This window comes from Nerophis lumbriciformis, linkage group LG20 (assembly GCF_033978685.3).
Source record: "Nerophis lumbriciformis linkage group LG20, RoL_Nlum_v2.1, whole genome shotgun sequence".
NCBI lineage: Eukaryota > Metazoa > Chordata > Actinopteri > Syngnathiformes > Syngnathidae > Nerophis > Nerophis lumbriciformis.
Window position 1 is genome coordinate 4,106,909 of NC_084567.2, and position 20,894 is coordinate 4,127,802.

The window sequence follows — 20,894 nt, forward strand, 5'->3', positions numbered from 1 at the left end:
ATTTTCATCTTAACACAATTTCCCAACTCATATGGAAACAGTGTTTATATATATATATATATATATATATATATATATATATATATATATATATATATATATATATATATATATATATATATATATATATATATATAATTTCCTTTAATAAAGACTGTGTACCTCTTGCTTGGTATACTTACTCGCCCGGGAACATACTATTTGCTTGCCTAACAGAATCAAAATTGCGACATCCAGTGGAAGCATTTAGAACAGCAGTTTCTGTCATAAAAAAAATGCAGCTGACTTTTACTCTAAACAAACTAATCTCACGGGCCGGATTGAACCGGTTATGTCCGAATGTCGAGAGAGGTGGGGGTTGGGTTGTTGGTGTTGGGGGTTAATTGTTCATATGTCTCTGATTTGCACATCAATCAGTCTGAGGAGTAAAAGTTGGCACTTCTTGGGATTCATTAATTGAGAAGATTATTGACATCTTAAATAATTGAATCCAAGTAATAATTTAAAAAGGCAAATGAATGGCACAAAAAGCCAAAAGGCTTGTTTCCATTGTGGTCCATTGTGGGAACTGTTACCCAGCATCACTTTTGCGTCAACGTCAGTTTTGATACATCACAACTTTGCAGTGAAAAAGAGTGTAGTGCAGGTTTTTGAGCGTGCACCAACTTGACACATGAGGCCCCAGGTCCCTGGACTGAAGAAGGAGTAACCAAGCACTTGAAGCATCATCTATCTTACTGTTCAGGAAGGTTTCAGATACAGAGAAGACATGGGGTCATGAGTAGATAAGATTATGCTTCAAATAATCCAAGTTTGTATGAATACCTCAGATATTTGTGAAAGAAGCAGTGAGGAGGTCCTGGGTAGGGTGGATGTCACCACATATGAGCAACATACCACAAACTAAACAGCTATTTGGTTTTTTTCCCTTGTGTGTTTTTGTGAGTTTTTATGTGTTTAACTGCGTCTTCATTGTGTGTGAACCTTTTACAGCACACTGAACAACTAAATGGTTTAACTCCAGCATGTGTTCTCATGTGTCGCCACAAAGAGTTGTTATGAGAAAAGCCTTTGCCACAAACTGAACAGTTAAATGGTTTTTCACCTGTGTGTGTTCTCATGTGTTGAGTCAAAGAGCCATTTAGAGAAAAGCTGTTGCCACAAACTGAACAATTAAATGGTTTTTCACCTGTGTGTGTAATCATGTGTTGAGTCAAATGGCTATTTCGAGAAAAGCTTTTGCCACAAACTGAACAACTAAATGGTTTTTCACCTGTGTGTGTTCTCATGTGTTTAGTCAAATCCCTATTTTGAGAAAAGCTTTTGCCACAAACTGAACAATTAAATGGTTTTTCACCTGTGTGTGTTCTCATGTGTTGAGTCAAATAGCAATTTAGAGAAAGGCTTTTACCACAAACTGAACATATAAATGGTTTTTCACCTGTGTGTGTTCTCATGTGTTGAGTCAAATAGCTATTTCGACAAAAGCGTTTGTCACAAACTGAACAATTAAATGGTTTTTCACCTGTGTGTGTTGTCATGTGTTTAGTCAAACGCCAATTTTGAGAAAAGCTTTTGCCACAAACTGAACAATTAAATGGTTTTTCACCTGTGTGTGTTATCATGTGTTCAGTCAAAAAGCTATTTCGAGAAAAGCTGTTGCCACAAACTGAACAATTAAATGGTTTTTCACCTGTGTGTGTTCTCATGTGTTGAGTCAAAGATCCACTTTGAGAAAAGCTTTTGTCACAAACTGAACAATTAAATGGTTTTTCACCTGTGTGTGTTCTCATGTGTTGAGTCAAAGAGCTATTTTGAGGAAAGCTTTTGCCACAAACTGAACAACAGAATGGTTTTTCACCTGTGTGTGTTCTCATGTGTAGAGTCAAACTGCTCTTTTTAGTAAAACTTTGACCACAAATTGAACAGCTCAAACATATTTTACCTCTCTTCTTTGTAGAGCATTCAGAGTGTTTGTTGTCAGTGTGAGTCCTCATATCACCTTCACAGTCTTTATCGCTGCTCAAAGGTTCTTCAGCCTCGTCTTCAGCCTCACTATCTGATAGTGGAGCTAAGAGGTTGTCTACTTGTGGTTTCTCTTCATCATCTTCAGTCTTCACAGAGAGAATACTCAGTGGAAACTTGGTGTAATCAGCTTCCTCTCGTCCTAGAAGACACTCTCCCTCCTGAGTGATGCAGAGTTCCTCCTCTTCCTTTTTAATGCAGGGTGGTTGTGGAGTCTCCTGCTTCAAAGTGGAGCTCCCCCCTAACTGAGGGGAAACTTCTTCTGGATTACCGATCAGCTGCTGGACGTCTGCAAGACACAAACAACAAAATCACACTTTCTTCTATGTACTGTATGTGTGTGTAGTAGGGTTGTACAGTATACTGCTACTAATAAAGTATTGTGGTACTAATCAATTGAAATCGGTACTATACCACCTTTGAAAAGTACCGGTACCGTTCTTTCATCTGAATGCCGCTGTGCAGCGGTGACTACAGAACCGAGGCGCATGATGTTGAGTGTGTCAAAACGCACACACAAAGTGCATACAAGCAATAACATGGTGGAGAGGAAGAAAGGCAACAAAGGACAATTCTACTGGTTAATAAAGAGGGTGTGTGAAGTGCAATATGGAGGTATTTGGGCTTCTAAACTAACAATAAAGGTGACACTTTAAACAGAAAGCTGCCGCTCTGCAAGGGTTGCTTTACACCTTTCCTGTTTGTGGGCTCCCAGACCGTGGTCGAGGAGCGCAGGGGAGACGTTCCCTCCAGGGCCCATGTCGGGGGTAACACTGGGTCCATAAAGCTCCGCTCTTTGGTCGGAAGGACGAGGCCGTCGATTAGTTACAACTTGCTCACTTTATTTATTATTTCCACAGGGCACAACCGGACATCCACCATGCTATTAACACTCCTACACATGCTACCACTACCTCTCTTTACTCGCCCACTCACTTACTCAGCCCACATACTGCCACTCTTAAAGGTGCACACACACGTACACTACTCTCACAACAGCTGCTTTAAAACACGCCTCGCCAAATGTGGTGATTAGTATTACCACCTTTGCTTCAGACTTAGGTCAACATTTAAATAATAAGCATTCAGATCTGCACAAGGAGTTTAAATAGTGACAGGTATAATGTAGTTGTTACACCTGTCCTGCTGCTCTCTCTTTACTCGCTCGCTCACTCACTGACGTCACTCAGACAACACGTTGACATTCTCACAAACACACATACTACTCTCATAAGTTAACCAGCTCCCCTGCTGTGCACACGTACAAAACCCAAAACCAGTGAAGTTGTCACGTTGTGTAAATGGTAAATAAAAAGAGAATACAATGATTTGCAAATCCTTTTCAACTTATATTGTATTGAATTGAACGCCTGCAGGACCTGGCACTGTTGGCAGCTGCTAGCTGTCACCTCTGCGAGCACGCCTGCGAGAGCCGTCAGGGGGTCGACTTCCCCCGCCTCCGATGGTCCAGCCAGACTGGGCGCCAAATTGTAGAGGTCTTGCTCTACCGGGTTCTCTGGACCACCCAAGATGGACATTACAGCCGTGTCTATCTTTGCGTACAATGATTTATTTTTCAATAATCTCGAAGCCGGTCCTGACACGCCCCGCTTCTCCGCAGGCCCGCCGGCTACGCCCCGCAGGCTACGCCCCACAGGCTACGCCCCGCAGGCTACGCCCCGCAGGCTACGCCCCGCAGGCTACGCCCCGCAACACTCATCTACGATTTCAATTTGGGTACCATCAATACTTATTTTCTGTTCAGACGTTATGTTGCGATTTCCAAACATCACTATCTAAGTTTAATTTATATACAACGATAATTTATTTGTGTCCATCCATTTTTTTACTTGTTTACTGTATTTATGAGCTCATTATAGTCATCACTACTGTAGAATATATTTGTGTCGTCTGTAAATAGTATAAATTTCAGTACTTTGGATGTATTAAACATATCATTAATATATACATTAAACAGTTTTGGCCCCAACACAGACCCTTGGGGGACACCACAAGCAATGCCAAGAGTATCAGATAAAAATTTACCCATTTTAACAAACTGTACCCTCCCTGTTAAATAACGTTTTAACCAGTCACCAGCCAGCCCCCTAATTCCATATCTTCCCATTTTACCTAGTAGAATTGAATGATTAATGGTATCAAAGGCTTTCTTTACATCAATAAAAATAGCAACTGCATATCTTTTATGCTCCAGTGCATTAGTCATTTCTTCAATGGCTTCAGTTATCGCCATTGGGGTTGTTCGTTTGGACTAGAGCTGCAACTAACGATTAATTTGATAATCGATTAATCTGTCAATTACTACATCGATTAATCAATTAATAATCGGATAAAAGAGACAAACTACATTTCTATTCTTTCCAATATTTTATTGGGGGGAAAAAACAGCATACTGGCACCATACTTATTTTGATTATTGTTTATCAGCTGTTTGTAAATGTTTCAGTTTATAAATAAAGGTTTATATATAAAAATAAAAATAAATTTAAATAAAAAAAACGTATAAATAAAAAATAAATAAATAAAAATAAAAAGCCTCTGCGCATGCGCATAGCATAGATCCAACGAATCAATGACTAAATTAATCGGCAACTATTTTTATAATCGATTTTAATCGTTTTAATCGATTAGTTGTTGCAGCCCTAGTTTGGACCTAAAGCCATACTGACCGTCATTGATTATATGATGCTTCTCAAGAAAAGAATCAAGTCGAGAGTTAAATAGTTTCTCTAAGATTTTTGAGAAATGAGGCAAAAGAGAGATTGGTCTGTAATTGGTGAAAGCGTGTTTGCTGTCACTTTTGAAGAGCGGAGTTACCTTAGCCATTTTCATTTGACTTGGAAAGCGGCCAGTCTGGAATGATAGGTTACATATATAAGTCAAGGGTTTTACAATAATCAGTATAAGTTTTTGAACCAATATCATGTTGATATCATGGCAGTCAGTAGAGCACTTACTTTTACACTTCCACTGCTGCTTTTATTTTGAAAAGTGCTATCTATGGGCGTATGTCCGTGTGTAACCTGTGAGTGAAGGTGCACAGCGACAAGTGATGCCCGATTATCCCCGAGACGCTAAAAAAAGAAAAGTTGATGACGAACGGCGTGTTTTCAACAAGACATGGACTGCAAAGTATTTCTTTACAGAAATGAAAGGTAAAGCCGTGTGCTTAATGTGAGGTACCGTATTTTCCGCACTATTAGCCGCACCTAAAAACCACAAATTTACTCAAAAGCTGACAGTGCGGCTTTTAACCCGGTGCGCTTTATATATGGATTAATATTAAGATTCATTTTCATAAAGTTTCGGTCTCGCAACTACGGTAAACAGCCGCCATCTTTTTTCCCCGCAGAAGAGGAAGTGCTTCTTCTTCTACGCAAGCAACCGCCAAGGTAAGCTCCCGCCCCCATAGAACAGGAAGCGCTTCTTCTTCTACTGTAAGCAACCACCCGCCCGCGTAGAAGAAGAAGAAGAAGCGCGGATATTACGTTTCATTTCCTTTGTGTGTTTACATCTGTAAAGACCACAAAATGGTTCCTACTAAGCGACAGGGATCCGGTTCATGAAAAGACGCAATCTCTCCATCCGCACACGGACTACTATTTCACAGCAACTGCCTAAAGACTTTCGAGAAAAGCTGGCTACTTTCCGTGCATATTGTAAAAACAAGATAGCTGAAAAAAAGATCCGGCCAGAGAACATTATCAACATGGACGAGGTTCCACTGACTTTTGATATTCCTGTGAACCGCACTGTGGATACAACGGGAGCACGTACGGTGAATATTCGCACCACAGGGAATGAGAAGTCATCCTTCACTGTGGTTCTAGCTTGCCATGCTAATGGCCAGAAACTTCCACCCATGGTGATATTCAAAAGGAAGACCTTGCCAAAAGAGACCTTTCCAGCCGGCGTCATTCATCCATCCATCCATCGAAGGGATGGATGGATGAAGAAAAGATGAGCGAGTGGTTAAGGTAAGTTTACGCGAAGAGGCCGGGTGGCTTTTTTCACGCAGCTCCGTCCATGTTGATATACGACTCCATGCGCGCCCACATCACGCTGGTTTTTAATATATTATTAAAGTTTGACTGACCTATCTGACTGTTTTTTTGACATTCCTTTAGCGCAGTTAGATGCGGCTTATAGGTGGACAAAGTTTTGAAATATGCCGTTCATTGAAGGCGCGGCTTATAACCCAGGGCGCCTTATGGTGCGGAAAATACGGTACACATGTTGCTGTGTTTAAAGAATATAGTGTAACGACCTGATGAAGTAGATGTTGTGTTCTTGAGTTGCGGAAATGAGGAGTGAGGATAGACGTGCATGTGGAAGGAACGAGATAAGTTGAGCTGTGTTAGTATAGGTTGCTCAATAAAAGTTTAAAAAGAGCGTCAGACTTGGTGTGCACTTCTTCTGGACGCTACAATTGGTGTCAGAAGTAAAATTTTGCGCATACTGCCGCTGCTTGTGTGCTCAGCCTGCTACGTCATCGGAAGGTACGTGCCACGGTGTTTACTGGCGACTTTGTCAAGATGAAACGGGAGGAGAAGACATTGAGTGGGGACTTAAAGGGGAACATTATCACAATTTCATAATGGTTAAAACCATTAAAAATCAGTTCCCAGTGGCTTATTATATTTTTCGAAGTTTTTTTCAAAATTTTACCCATCACGCAATATCCCTAAAAAAAGCTTCAAAGTGCCTGATTTTAACCATCGTTATAAACACCCGTCCATTTTCCTGTGACGTCACATAGTGAAGCCAACACAAACAAACATGGCTGAAAGAACAGCAAGCTATAGCGACATTAGCTCGGATTCAGACTTGGATTTCAGCGGCTTAAGCGATTCAACAGATTACGCATGTATTGAAACGGATGGTTGTAGTGTGGAGGCAGGTAGCGAAAACCAAATTGAAGAAGAAACTGAAGCTATTGAGCCATATCGGTTTGAACCGTATGCAAGCGAAACCGACGAAAACGACACGGGAGAAAGCGAGGACGAATTTGGCGATCGCCTTCTAACCAACGATTGGTATGTGTTTGTTTGGCATTAAAGGAAACTAACAACTATGAACTAGGTTTACAGCATATGAAATACATTTGGCAACAACAAGCACTTTGAGAGTGCAGACAGCCCAATTTTCATCAATTAATATATTCTGTAGACATACCCTCATCCACGCTCTTTTCCTGAAAGCTGATCTGTCCAGTTTTGGAGTTGATGTCAGCAGGCCAGAGAAGCTAGGGTCGATATTCTTCTCTTGATCATCTTCGGGACGGTGTGAGCCAAGACATCCAGGGGGTTTAGCTCGCTCGTCTGCGGGAACAAACTGCCGCCATTGCTTGCCGTGCTACCGAGGTCCTTTGTCCCTGAATTGCTCACACACTCCGGCAGATTCAATGGGGGTCTGGCGGCAGATTTCTTTGACTTTATGGTTGGAAATGCATCTGCTTTGAGTGTCGCAGGATATCCACACATTCTTGCCATCTCTGTCGTAGCATAGCTTTCGTCGGTAAAGTGTGCGGAACAAACGTCCAATTTCTTGCATCTTTGGGCCACTGGTGCAACTTGAATCCGTCCCTGTTCGTGTTGTTACACCCTCCGACAACACACCGACGAGGCATGATGTCTCCAAGGTACGGAAAACAGTCGAAAAAATGGAAAATAACAGAGCCGATTTGAATCGGTGCTTGAGAAAATGTCGGATTGCTTCCTGATGTGTCGTCATCGCTCCGAGAGCGAATATTAGAAAGGCATTTAATTCGCCAAAATTCACCCATTTAGAGTTCGGAAATCGGTTAAAAAAATATATGGTCTTTTTTCTGCAACATCAAGGTATATATTGACGCTTACATAGGTCTGGTGATAATGTTCCCCTTTAAGGTGCCGGCAGCGACTGCAGATGTCTGTGTGAATCCCGGACGTGAGGAGCTCGCCGCCAAGAGAGAGAGAGGGAGGAAGGAGAGAAGCAGCGTCGACAGGTGGCATGGGGGAATTCCGCCCTCAATGAAGACTCCCAGGTTTGATGACAAGGCGAACTGGGAGGCAGCTCATCCCACTTCTGACACCAATTGTAGCGTCCAGAAGAAGTGCACACCAAGTCTGACGCTCTTTTTAAACTTTTATTGAGCAACCTATACTAACACAGCTCAACTTATCTCGTTCTTTCCACACGCACGTCTATCCTCACTCCTCATTTCCGCAACAGCAACGCTTCCTCCTTCTTCGCCAATCACCTTACAGGCGTGCTACGTTCACAACAAAGAGGATGCAGGATAAAGTGACAGAAATTGAAATGTTTGCATTGTATTATACATCAGGAAGTGTTGTGTAAGAAAGTGTTAAAAATAAAACCATCAAAAGCCATCTGCTTTTGTATAAAGATAAGTTAGGTTAAATGATAATATTATTATTATCATTATTTACAGTATCTTACGGTATATCAAAAATAATTTGAGCAAAATGTAATTGAAATATTGTCGGTGTGGCCCTCCAGCAGTGCTCGGGTTGCTCATGCGGCCCCCGGTAAAAATTAATTGCCCACCCCTGATTTAAAGTTTTAACCAACATGACCATAGCAGTCGATGGATTATTTGAATGTTTAGCAGTGAAAATCCTAAATGACAAAAAGACAAATATCTTCATGAGTTGTGTATATCGGGCACCTGGTTCAAGCATAGAAACTTTCAATGAGTGGATGGGTAAACTATTTTCCTCTGTGAACCATAAAACCATATTTATCTGTGGTGATTTTAACATTGATTTGTTAAACTCAACCAAGCAAAAACATGTTGATGACTTCATTGACACAATGTACTTCTTGTCTCTACATCCACTAGGGATGTCCCAATCCGATATTTGGATCGGATCGGCCGCCGATATTTGCCAAAAAATGCGTATCGGCAAGGCATGGGAAAATGCCGATCCAGATCCAGTTTTAAAAAAAATTCCGGTCCGTGTTTTCCAACGCACCTATTTAAATAGTACATTCCACTTTTCTGCTGCGCCCTAATTTCCGTTCCGCATTTTCCAGCACACCTTCAACACATCCACACGTCTGTGGATTCTCACGCAGTTGCTTTTAGCTGCTGGCATTACATGACAGGCTCTTCTCACTCATTTCTGTGTCTCCCTCTCACAGACAGCAAGCGCACCTTCTTACACACGTCACATACTGTCACGTCATACGTCACATACTGTCACGTCATACGTCACATACTGTCACGTCATACGTCACATACTGTCACGTCATACGTCACATACTGTCACGTCATACGTCACATACTGTCACGTCATACGTCACACACGTATACGCCCTCTCCCAGCAGAGAGGTAGCAGCATGGCTAACGTTAGCTGTGATGCTAGCGCAGCCGTGTGACCAACGCTCCCTCTAAGGTGCGCGCCTGTGCAATTGCGCACTGCTCAAGCGTCCTCTGCGCATAGCAATTATATGCCACGCACAAAATCAAATAAAAAAATAAGCGCATAACAATTTTCGACACACGGACACGACAGAGAAAACAGTTTTCGTCATCATTGTTCAAATATTGTAACGTCTGTCGAGACGCTTATCTCCGTTCGGTGCCACACGTCCACACCATCAAAATGCCAAGGCAAAACTTTCCACATCAACACCGTATGAAAAAAATAGTGATTTTTTTAGTTGTGATTTCCTTCTCTGCATTAAAGATTAAAAGTAGCATATATTAATGCAGTATGAAGAAGAATGTTTTAATGTAGACATGCAAGCCTTGGAAGAAAATTTAGAAAATCAAGACTACATTTCCTGCAAATGGGTGCATTTCTACCCTATATTTTAACTTTAGATTTATTCTCATATCAAACTCTTTCGGCTGTCTTTTTGACACTTACATCCGGCGCACCCCTCCACACCCCGGATTATAAATAATGTAAATAATTCAATGTGATTATCTTGTGTGATGACTGTATTATGATGATAGTATATATCTGATAGTATATATCTGTATCATGAATCAATTTAAGTGGACCCCGACTTAAACAAGTTGAAAAACTTATTGGGGTGTTACCATTTAGTGGTCAACTGTACGGAATATGTACTTCACTGTGCAACCTACTAATAAAAGTCTCAATCAATCAATCAAAACACATAGAATCATCATACTGCTGTGATTATATGCATCAAGTGTTCATTCAAGGCTAAGGCAAAATATCGAGATATATATCGTGTATCGCAATATTAAAAAAAGGCCATATCGCCCAGCCCTAGTTCAATGATGCCATTTCTGTTTGTCATGTATAATTTTGTCTATTTTGTGTTTATCCTTGAATAAACAGGTCAGTTTCTTGTTACCAACCATTGTGTATTATTCAAACTCCCCTAATTCAGCTGGCTAGTTGTTATCAAGAGTACTAAAACCCTTTTCAACATGATTCTGACAACTAAGTAGGCTAAATAACTTTAAACTTTAATACATGCTCGGATAGGCCAGTATCGGTCAGTATCGGTATCGGATCGGAAGTGCAAAAACAATATCGGTATCGGATCGGAAGTGCAAAAACCTGGATCGGGACATCCCTAATATTCACCCATAACCAAACCAAGCAGAATAACAACACATAGTGCCACAATCATCCACAACATTTTTACTAACATTATGGGTAATCAAGTCACCAGTGGCCTATTTATATGTGATATCACTGACCATTTACCTGTTTCTACTTTATCTGACTGTCATCTCAAGAAAACCAAAGACACTATGGCAAAAATCTCTAAACGAATAACAACTGTGCCCTAAACAATAGTTTAGCAGTTCAGGATTGGACTTCAGTATACAGAGAACCAAATATGGACAGTGCTTATTGTATTTTTTTAGACATCCTTACTTCCCTGCATAATAGACATTGCCCCGTGAAAGAATATTTTATGAAAGGAAAAAAAAAAAATAGCCCTTGGATAACAAAAGGGATAATTAATGCCCGTAAAAAGAAAAACAATCTCTACAAACTTTTCATCGAAATAAAAACAAAAGAAGTCGAACAACGAGTACAAAAATAAATTAACTGATATTATAAGAACAAGCAAACAGTTATATTATCAAAAAAAACTATATGAAAACAAAAACAATATAAAAGGAACTTTGAATGTTTTGAATAGTCTAATCCAGCGGTCGGCAACCCGCGGCTCTTTAGCGCCGCCCTAGTGGCTCTCTGGAGCTTTTTCAAAAATGTATGAAAAATGGAAAAAGATGAGGGGAAAAAATATATTTTTTGTTTTAATATGGTTTCTGTAGGAGAACAAACATGACACAAACCTCCCTAATTGTTATAAAGCACACTGTTTATATTAAACATGCTTCACTGATTGGAGTATTTGGCGAGCGCCGTTTTGTCCTACTAATTATGGCGGTCCTTGAACTCACCGTAGTTTGTTTACGTGTATAACTTTCTCCGACTTTCTAGGACGTGTTTTATGCCACTTCCTTTTCTGTCTCATTTTGTCCACCAAACTTTTAAGGTTGTGCATGAATGCACAAAGGTGAGTTCTGTTGATGTTATTGACTTGTGTGGAGTGCTAATCAGACATATTTGGTCACTGCATGACTGCAAGCTAATTGATGCTAACATGCTATTTAGGCTAGCGATATGTACATATTGCATCATTATGCCTCATTTGTAGCTATATTTGAGGTCATTTAGTTTCCTTTAAGTCCTCTTAATTCAATTCATATCTCATGACACACTATCTGTATGTAATATGGCTTTTAATTTTTTGCGGCTCCAGACAGATTTATTTTTGTATTTTTGGTCCAATATGGCTCTTTCAACATTTTGGATTGCCAACCCCTGGTCTAATCAAACAAGGATATTCAAAGTTGACATATCCTGACTACTTTATTGATGAAAACGGTGAAGATTATAATATGAGTAATGTAGTGAATAAGTTCAATAGTTTTTTTGTAAATGTTGGTCCTAAATTGGCTGTTGATATCCCAGACAGACAGACAGAGTTACAAAGTCAACTATTGAACAGAATTCTTCGTCATTCTTCCTCAAAACTACAAATGAGCAGGAAGTGACAAACATTGTGCGGAAGTGTAAAAGTAAGTGCTCCACTGACTGCCATGACCTGCCATGATATCAACATGATATTGGTTCAAAAAGTTATACTGAATATTGTAACACCCTTGACTTATATATGTAACCTATCATTCCAGACTGGCTGCTTTCCAAGTCAAATGAAAATGGCTAAGGTAACTCTGCTCTTCAAAAGTGACAGCAAACACGCTTTCACCAATTACAGACCAATCTCTCTTTTGCTTCAGTTCTCAAAAATCTTAGAGAAACTATTTAACTCTCGACTTGAATCTTTTCTTGAGAAGCATCATATAATCAATGACGGTCAGTATGGCTTTAGGTCCAAACAAACAACCTCAATGGCGATAACTGAAGCCATTGAAAAAATGACTAATGCACTGGAGCATAAAAGATATGCAGTTGGTATTTTTATTGATGTAAAGAAAGCCTTTGATACCATTAATCATTCAATTCTACTCGATAAAATGGGAAGATATGGAAATAGGGGGCTGGCTGGTGACTGGTTAAAAAGGTATTTAACAGGGAGGGTACAGTTTGTAAAAATGGGTACATTTTTTATCTGATAGTCTTGGCATTGCTTGTGGTGTCCCCCAAGGGTCCGTGTTGGGGCCGAAACTGTTTAATTAATATATTAATGATATGTTTAATACATCCAAAGTACTGAAATTTATACTATTTGCAGACGACACAAATATATTCTACAGTAGTGATGACTATAATGAGCTCATAAATACAGTAAACAAGTAAAAAAATGGATGGACACAAATAATTTATCTTTGTATATAAAGAAAACTTAGATAGTGATGTTTGGAAATCGCAACATAACGTCTGAACTCGGTATGTATTAAAGTTTAAAGTTATTTAGCCTACTTAGTTGTCAGAATCATGTTGAAAAGGGTTTTAGTACTCTTGATAACAACTAGCCAGCTGAATTAGGGGAGTTTGAATAATACACAATGGTTGGTAAGAAGAAACTGACCTGTTTATTCAAGGATAAACACAAAATAGACAAAATTATACATGACAAACAGAAATGGCATCATTGAACTAGGGCTGGGCGATATGGCCTTTTTTTAATATTGCGATATTTTAAGGCCATATTGCGATACACGATATATATCTCGATATTTTGCCTCAGCCTTGATGCATATAATCACATCAGTATGATGATTCTATGTGTTTTGATTGATTGATTGAGACTTTTATTAGTAGGTTGCACAGTGAAGTACATATTCCGTACAATTGACCACTAAATGGTAACACCCCAATAAGTTTTTACACTTGTTTAAGTCGGGGTCCACTTAAATTGATTCATGATACAGATATATACTATCAGATATATACTATCATCATAATACAGTCATCACACAAGATAATCACATTGAATTATTTACATTATTTATAATCCAGGGTGTGGAGGGGGGCGCCGGATGTAAGTGTCAAAAAGACAGCCAAAAGAGTTTGATATGAGAATAAATCTAAAGTTAAAATATAGGGTAGAAATGCACCCATTTGCAGGAAATGTAGTCTTGATTTTCAACATTTTCTTTCAAGGCTTGCATGTCTACATTAAAACATTCTTCTTCATACTGCATTAATATATGCTACTTTTAAACGTTCATGCAGAGAAGGAAATCACAACTAAAAAAATTCACTAATTTTTTCATACGGTGTTGATGTGGAAATTTTTGCCTCGGCATTTTATTGGTGTGGACGTGTGGCACCGAATGGAGGTAAGCGTCTCGACAGACGTCACAATATTAGAACAATGATGACGAAAACTGTTTTCTCTGTCGTGTCCGTGTGTCGAAAATTGTTATGCGCTTATTTTTTTATTTGATTTTGTGCGTGGCATATAATTGCTATGCGCAGAGGACGCTTGAGCAGTCGCAATTGCACAGGCGCGCACCTTAGAGGGAAGGTTGCTCGCACGGCTGCGCTACCATCACAGCTAACGTTAGCCATGCTGCTACCTCTCTGCTCGGGGAGGACGTATACGTATGTGACGTATGACGTGACAGTATGTGACGTATGACGTGACAGTATGTGACGTGTGTAAGAAGGTGCACTTGCTGTCTGTGAGAGGGAGACACAGGAAAAAGTGAGAAGAGCCTGTCGTGTAATGCCAGCAGCTAAAAGCAAATGCGTGAGAATCCACAGACCTGTGGATGTGTTGAAGGTGTGCTGGAAAATGCGGAACGGAAATTAGGGAGCAGCAGAAAAGTGGAATGTATTATTTAAATCGGTGCGTTGGAAAACACGGACCGGAGTTTTCTTTAAAAACTGGATCTGGATCGGCATTTTCCCATGCCTTGCCGATACGCAATTTTTGGCAAATATCGGCAGCCGATCCGATCCAAATATCGGATCGGGACATCCCTAATTGATGGTACCCAAATTTTAATCGTAAATGAGAATACATTTTTGGGAGTAATAATTGATAGTAAACTATCATGGAAACCTCATGTCAGACACATTAAAACAAAAATCTCCAAAAGTCTCTCAATTATAAACAAAGCAAAACTATACCTCAATGAAAATGCACTCCGTACTCTATACTGCACCTTGGTACTGCCATACCTTACATACTGTGTTGAAGTATGGGGGAATACTTACCACAACACAATTCATCCCAGTGTTTCCCACACATTCATTTATTTGTGGCGGCCCGCCACGAAAGAATTATGTCCGCCACAAATGGATTTTTCGGCTTTTGACTCGCTCGACCGCTCATAAAAGCAATGGGACTGTCTGTGAATGTTGCTTGTAGTTACACCTCCGGTGCAGTAGGTGGCGGTATGCATTGTAACTCCGCCAATAGCACTTAATTCACCTGGTGGGCCAGAAGAAGAAGAAGAAGAGGAACGGACGGACGGGACCAAAATACTCGCCGACTACTTTTCATAATGATGGCGCTTCCTACGTTTCTACCTCAAACGTCCAAAAGCTGCTGAAAGCCTTGATCCAGGATGCCATGGGGAAAAAAACTTAAATGGTGCCTTTTGGTGATAGTTAGCAGCTTGGTGGCTCATAGCCGGCTAGCTAATGCTTGCTAGCGTGGTAGCATTGCTTCATTTTTACAAGTGTTATATTATAGGTAGATAGGTTATAGCTGCATCGCTCGCGGCTCGTCATATATTTAATGTTAATCCGCGATTTTACCGAGCGTTTCACCGACGGTTTCGCCTGACGCTGCTTCATTAACACCGCCGCTGTTTGACTCAGTCACCTGTTTTCATACCGACGAGCTAACGTGTCCAGGTTATAACCCTGTTGTCAATAAACACACATGGACTGAAGCTAAATTGTCCACTGTAGCATGTGAATGCAATGAAAAGAATAAAATCTGAGCCAACCAGCTGTTAAAATGTTGTCCAGGTTAATGTTTTGGCCATTAAAGGCCGTTCATTTCAAGATTTCAACTGTGATTGGGCTTTAAACAGGTGGCTGACCTGTTCAGATGGGTGTAACTGCTACTGGTCAAATAATGTGAAATAGCATTTAATTTTACATGTATGCAATGCCATTTAAATGTAATTATAGATAATAATAATAATAATAATAAATACTGTGTAGTGTTGTAAATAGTCAACGGGAAGGATTCTAGTAAGATATAAGCCACGAGCACTACACAGCCAGAAAAAAACCTAGGCAGGACAAGTAAAAATATTGGGGCAAGTAGATTTGAGAAGTCGGGCAAGTAGAAAAAAACCTTAACGTTGAACCCTGCATGTGTTGAGCTGCTGGTTAGACAGCACTGTACATAGAGCGCTTCTGCTCGTTAGTAATAAATTCTAATGTTGGATGTTCACTCCTTCACACAGATGAGTATAGAAAAATATTTTCAACGGCCGAAAAGGGCTGGACTTGGAGAGGAGGTAGGCCTACAGTCCGGACCACAGGTGCGACCTGTTCAGCAGGAGGAGGAGGAGGAGGTTGACTGACTGTGGCAGGACACCTCTGCCTCTGTTTCACTTCATGTTGCTAGTAAATAATATGGTTGTAGTAGTAGGCTAAAGTTAAATTATTTAGTATTCACTAATTAAAGGGGCAGAGCTTTAAGAGACATTTTAGCTTTTATATTTTATAAGAAACATAAAATGTTGTAATTATATTGCAACTCCGCGTTCTTCTTGGTCATCGCCGCTGCCCCCCCGCCGACCACACCACCACAAATAGATGCCTGTCCTGTGGGAAACACTGCATCCTCTGATCATATTACAGAAGAGAGCAGTGCGGATCATTCACAACGTTGGTTATTTAGAACATGCTCATAATCTGTTTATGCAATCAAAGTTGCTCAAATTTGATGACCTTGTTAAATATAATACATTAATAATCTTATATAAAGCTTTTTGCAAATTATTGCCGCCTAATCTACAACGTTTTTTTATAAGACGAGTGCAGGCTCATAACTTGAGAGGCTTTGGATATTTCTTATTGCCGAGAGCTCAAACCACTCGTAAACCTTTTTGTGTGTCTGTATGCGGAGTAAAACTATGGAACAAACTGGACTTACAACACAAGCAATGCCAAACTATTAATGGATTTAAACTATTATACAAACATGGGGTCTGGTTCAAATATAGAGATGAGGGTCTTTAATTTGACCTGCTGCTGTACTCTGTCTCAAAGTGTTAACATGTGCTCAATGTTTCCTTATTGCTATGTTGTCTATTACCATTATTGCTATGTTGTCTATTACCATTATTGATTGCTATGTTGTCTATTACCATTATTGCTATGTTGTCTATTACCATTATTGATTGCTATGTTGTCTATTACCATTATTGCTATGTTGTCTATTACCATTATTGATTGCTATGTTGTCTATTACCATTATTGCTATGTTGTCTATTACCATTATTGCTATGGTTTCTATTACCATTATTGCTATGTTGTCTATTACCATTATTGTTATGTTGTCTATTACCATTATTGCTATGTTGTCTATTACCATTATTGCTATGTTGTCTATTACCATTATTGCTATGTTGTCTATTACCATTATTGATTGTTATGTTGTCTATTACCATTATTGCTATGTTGTCTATTACCATTATTGATTGCTATGTTGTCTATTACCATTATTGCTATGTTGTCTATTACCATTATTGCTATGTTGTCTATTACCATTATTGCTATGTTGTCTATTACCATTATTGATTGCTATGTTGTCTATTACCATTATTGATTGCTATGTTGTCTATTACCATTATTGATTTCTATGTTGTCTATTACCATTATTGATTGCTATGTTGTCTATTACCATTATTGCTATGTTGTCTATTACCATTATTGCTATGTTGTCTATTACCATTATTGCTATGGTTTCTATTACCATTATTGCTATGTTGTCTATTACCATTATTGTTATGTTGTCTATTACCATTATTGCTATGTTGTCTATTACCATTATTGCTATGTTGTCTATTACCATTATTGCTATGTTGTCTATTACCATTATTGCTATGTTGTCTATTACCATTATTGCTATGTTGTCTATTACAATTATTGCTATGTTGTCTATTACCATTATTGTTATGTTGTCTATTACCATTATTGCTATGTTGTCTATTACCATTATTGATTGCTATGTTGTCTATTACCATTATTGCTATGTTGTCTATTACCATTATTGCTATGTTGTCTATTACCATTATTGCTATGTTGTCTATTACCATTGTTGGTATTTTTGTCTATTACCATTATTGCTATGTTGTCTATTACCATTATTGCTATGTTGTCTATTACCATTATTGCTATGTTGTCTATTACCATTATTGCTATGTTGTCTATTACCATTATTGCTATGTTGTCTATTACCATTGTTGGTATATTCATTATTCCTACATTGTTGATACAAATGATTGTTACAGTGTAATAATTATTGTTACCTGTGGTAATGTCACTATGATACAACATGTGTATTACAATCCTTGAACAAAGTAAGAGTGAAACTCATGTGAATAATCACTGAATGGAGAACTGGGGGTGGGATTAAATAAATGATCTTCTTCCCACTCCCTTTCAGGCAAAACTGGACAATCATGCATTACATACTATGCATTACCTTTTGCACTATATTAATTTATATTATTATGTGTTGTCAATTTTGAACTTTTTTATGTCATTGCCTGAAATAAATAAATAAATAAATAAATGGGGAAAAAAATGAAATGAAATGATGTTCTGTTAAAATAAAGCCAATATTGGCATTTTTTGTAGTTCCTTTTATTTGGAAAAGTATCTATACATTTAGTACCGGTACTAAATGATTGGTATGGGGACAACCCTAGTGTGTAGTGTTTCATGGCCATTCATTTAGTGCCTTGCCAGAATGATGGATCAATGTTTACATGACTTGTCATAGACTCAGAAAAGTTCAGCTAGAATCACAGAAAGTAGAAAACATCTGCTTCCATGGACATTAGGATACTACAAACTAACAGTGGGGAAAAAGTCAATATTGAAATTCTTCGCAAAACTAAAAAAGATAATATCTATCTGAAAGAAGTCTGTAGTTAAGAAGTTGAGGACTTTTTTAGATATTAAATGCAAGAAATGTGATCCACTTTCTGAACAATTGCAATGATCATTTTATTTACTTTGTTTGTGACACAGTTTGTCCAATAAATAATAACTATCAACAAGTACACATTTATACAACATTAATTTTAAGTAGTTTTTTTAAATTTTTCAGTGACTTTGTAAAAATGTCAGTAAAACTCCATGTCACAATATTACAATAGACTATTGTATCGTGACTCAAGTACCGTGATACATAGTTTATCATGAAGTCCTTTCCAATACCTCGTCTAGGGCTGGACAATTATGGCAAAACATAATAATAACGATTATTTTGAGGGATTTTGGAATCACGATAAATAACTAATTTATTTATTAATTTGAAAACGTCTTATTGTGGCGGTCCGCTCCCTGTATGATCAGTGTCAGAGCTTGGTCCGCATTGCCGGCAGTAAGTCGGACACGTTTCCAGTGAGGGTTGGACTCCGCCAAGGCTGCCCTTTGTCACCCATTCTGTTCATAACTTTTATGGACAGAATTTCTAGGCGCAGTCAAGGCGTTGAGGGGATCTGGTTTGGTGGCTGCAGGATTAGGTCTCTGCTTTTTGCAGATGATGTGGTCCTGATGGCTTCACCTGGCCAGGATCTTCAGCTCTCACTGGATCGGTTCGCAGCCGAGTGTGAAGCAGCACCTCCAAGTCCGAGTCCATGGTTCTCGCCCGGAAAAGGGTGGAGTGCCATCTCCGGGTTGGGGAGGAGATCTTGCCCCAAGTGGAGGAGTTGAAGTACCTCGGAGTCTTGTTCACGAGTGAGGGAAGAGTGGATGGTGAGATCGGCAGTAATGCGGACGCTGTATCGATCCGTTGTGGTGAAGAAGGAGCTGAGCCAGAAGGCAAAGCTCTCGATTTACCGGTCGATCTACGTTCCCATCCTCACCTATGGTCATGAGCTTTGGGTCATGACCGAAAGGACAAGATCACGGGTACAAGCGGCCCAAATGAGTTTCCTCCGCCGGGTGGCGGGGCTCTCCCTTAGAGATAGGGTGAGAAGCTCTGTCATCCGGGAAGAGCTCAAAGTAAAGCCGCTGCTCCTCCACATCGAGAGGAGCCAGGTGAGGTGGTTCGGGCATCTGGTCAGGATACCACCCGAATGCCTCACTAGGGAGGTGTTTAGGGCATGTCCAACAGGTAGGAGGCCACGGGGAAGACCCAGGACACGTTGGGAAGACTATAGGAACGCCCCGGGATCCCCCGGGAGGAGCTGGACGAAGTGGCTGGGGAGAGGGAAGTCTGGGCTTCCCTGCTTAGGCTGCTGCCCCCGCGACCCGACCTCGGATAAGCGGAAGAAGATGGATGGATGGATGGAATTTGAAAACGTAAAAGCAGAATCACCAAAACTAAATTTGAAATATAATCTAAAAGAACAACCAGATATACATTAGTAACAAATAAATAACACGTACAATAAAAATCATAGTAACAATAAATGAAAATGACTATAGCAATAGGAAAAAGTAATCTAATTCAGGTTTTCTGTTTACATTTTTCTGAATTCCTTTTCTTGAATATTCGTGTCACACCCTGGTGAAAGTTGTCTTTTTGAATTTGGGGCTTTGTTTAATTTCAGGCACATTTTTAACATAAACTATCTGTTATTAAAACATATCATACCATACCACCACCAAAGGAATTCAATACAACTTTTTAAGAAAAACAAGAAGAACTAGAAATAAATACAAATATTTAAAAAGGCTCAGATGTTTGGAACTTGCTCTTAGTTACATTTTTAAACCAAAAATATAACAAAAACTCTACCAGCTATCTTATTTTACCATTAGTGTTCGAACAAAGCATACATTTTTTAATTTTCTTGTTCTTTATTACCTTCAATCCTCTGCACGTTGATGTAGACATGTGGTCCAGTCTTCTCTTCACATCTCTTACTCTTCCCCAACATCTCTTCTTTCACATCATTCTTTTCTTTACACAAGCGCTTGTTTTGCTCTTCCACTTTCTTCATTTGACTTTTGCATTCTTTCATCTCCTCTGATGTGAACTCCACTGCCTTCTTCAAGCTAACAATCATGGCGGCTCTTTCTTTACATTCTTCAACAAGGTCGGCTCATTTACACTTTGAGGGCCTGAAATTCAAATAGCTTTCAATCCATCCATTTTCTACCGCTTATTCCCTTCGGGGTCGCTGGAGCCTATCTCAGCTACAATCGGGCGGAAGGCGGGG

General features: G+C 39.4%; 1 protein-coding gene across 1 annotated transcript; it reads right to left on the reverse strand.

Annotated features, from left to right (window-relative positions):
• Nucleotides 1–911: 911 nt before the first annotated feature.
• LOC133619213 (uncharacterized) lies at nucleotides 912–20,741 on the reverse strand. The gene is made up of 2 exons (XM_072915483.1): nucleotides 20,540–20,741; nucleotides 912–2,314 (listed from the first exon to the last, which is right to left on the reverse strand). Exons 1-2 carry the CDS (start codon nucleotides 20,739–20,741, stop codon nucleotides 912–914), a joined length of 1,605 nt encoding a protein of 534 aa, XP_072771584.1.
• Between the last annotated feature and the right edge of the window lie 153 nt (nucleotides 20,742–20,894).

Coding starts and splice junctions, on each gene's coding strand:
- LOC133619213 (XM_072915483.1), bottom strand. CDS start 20,741: ATGATTGTTAGCTTGAAGAAGGCAGTGGAGTTCACATCAGAGGAGATG. Junction 2,315..20,539: donor CAACGTGCAGAGGATTGAAG/GTAATAAAGAAC, acceptor TGTGTCTTGCAG/ACGTCCAGCAGCTGATCGGT.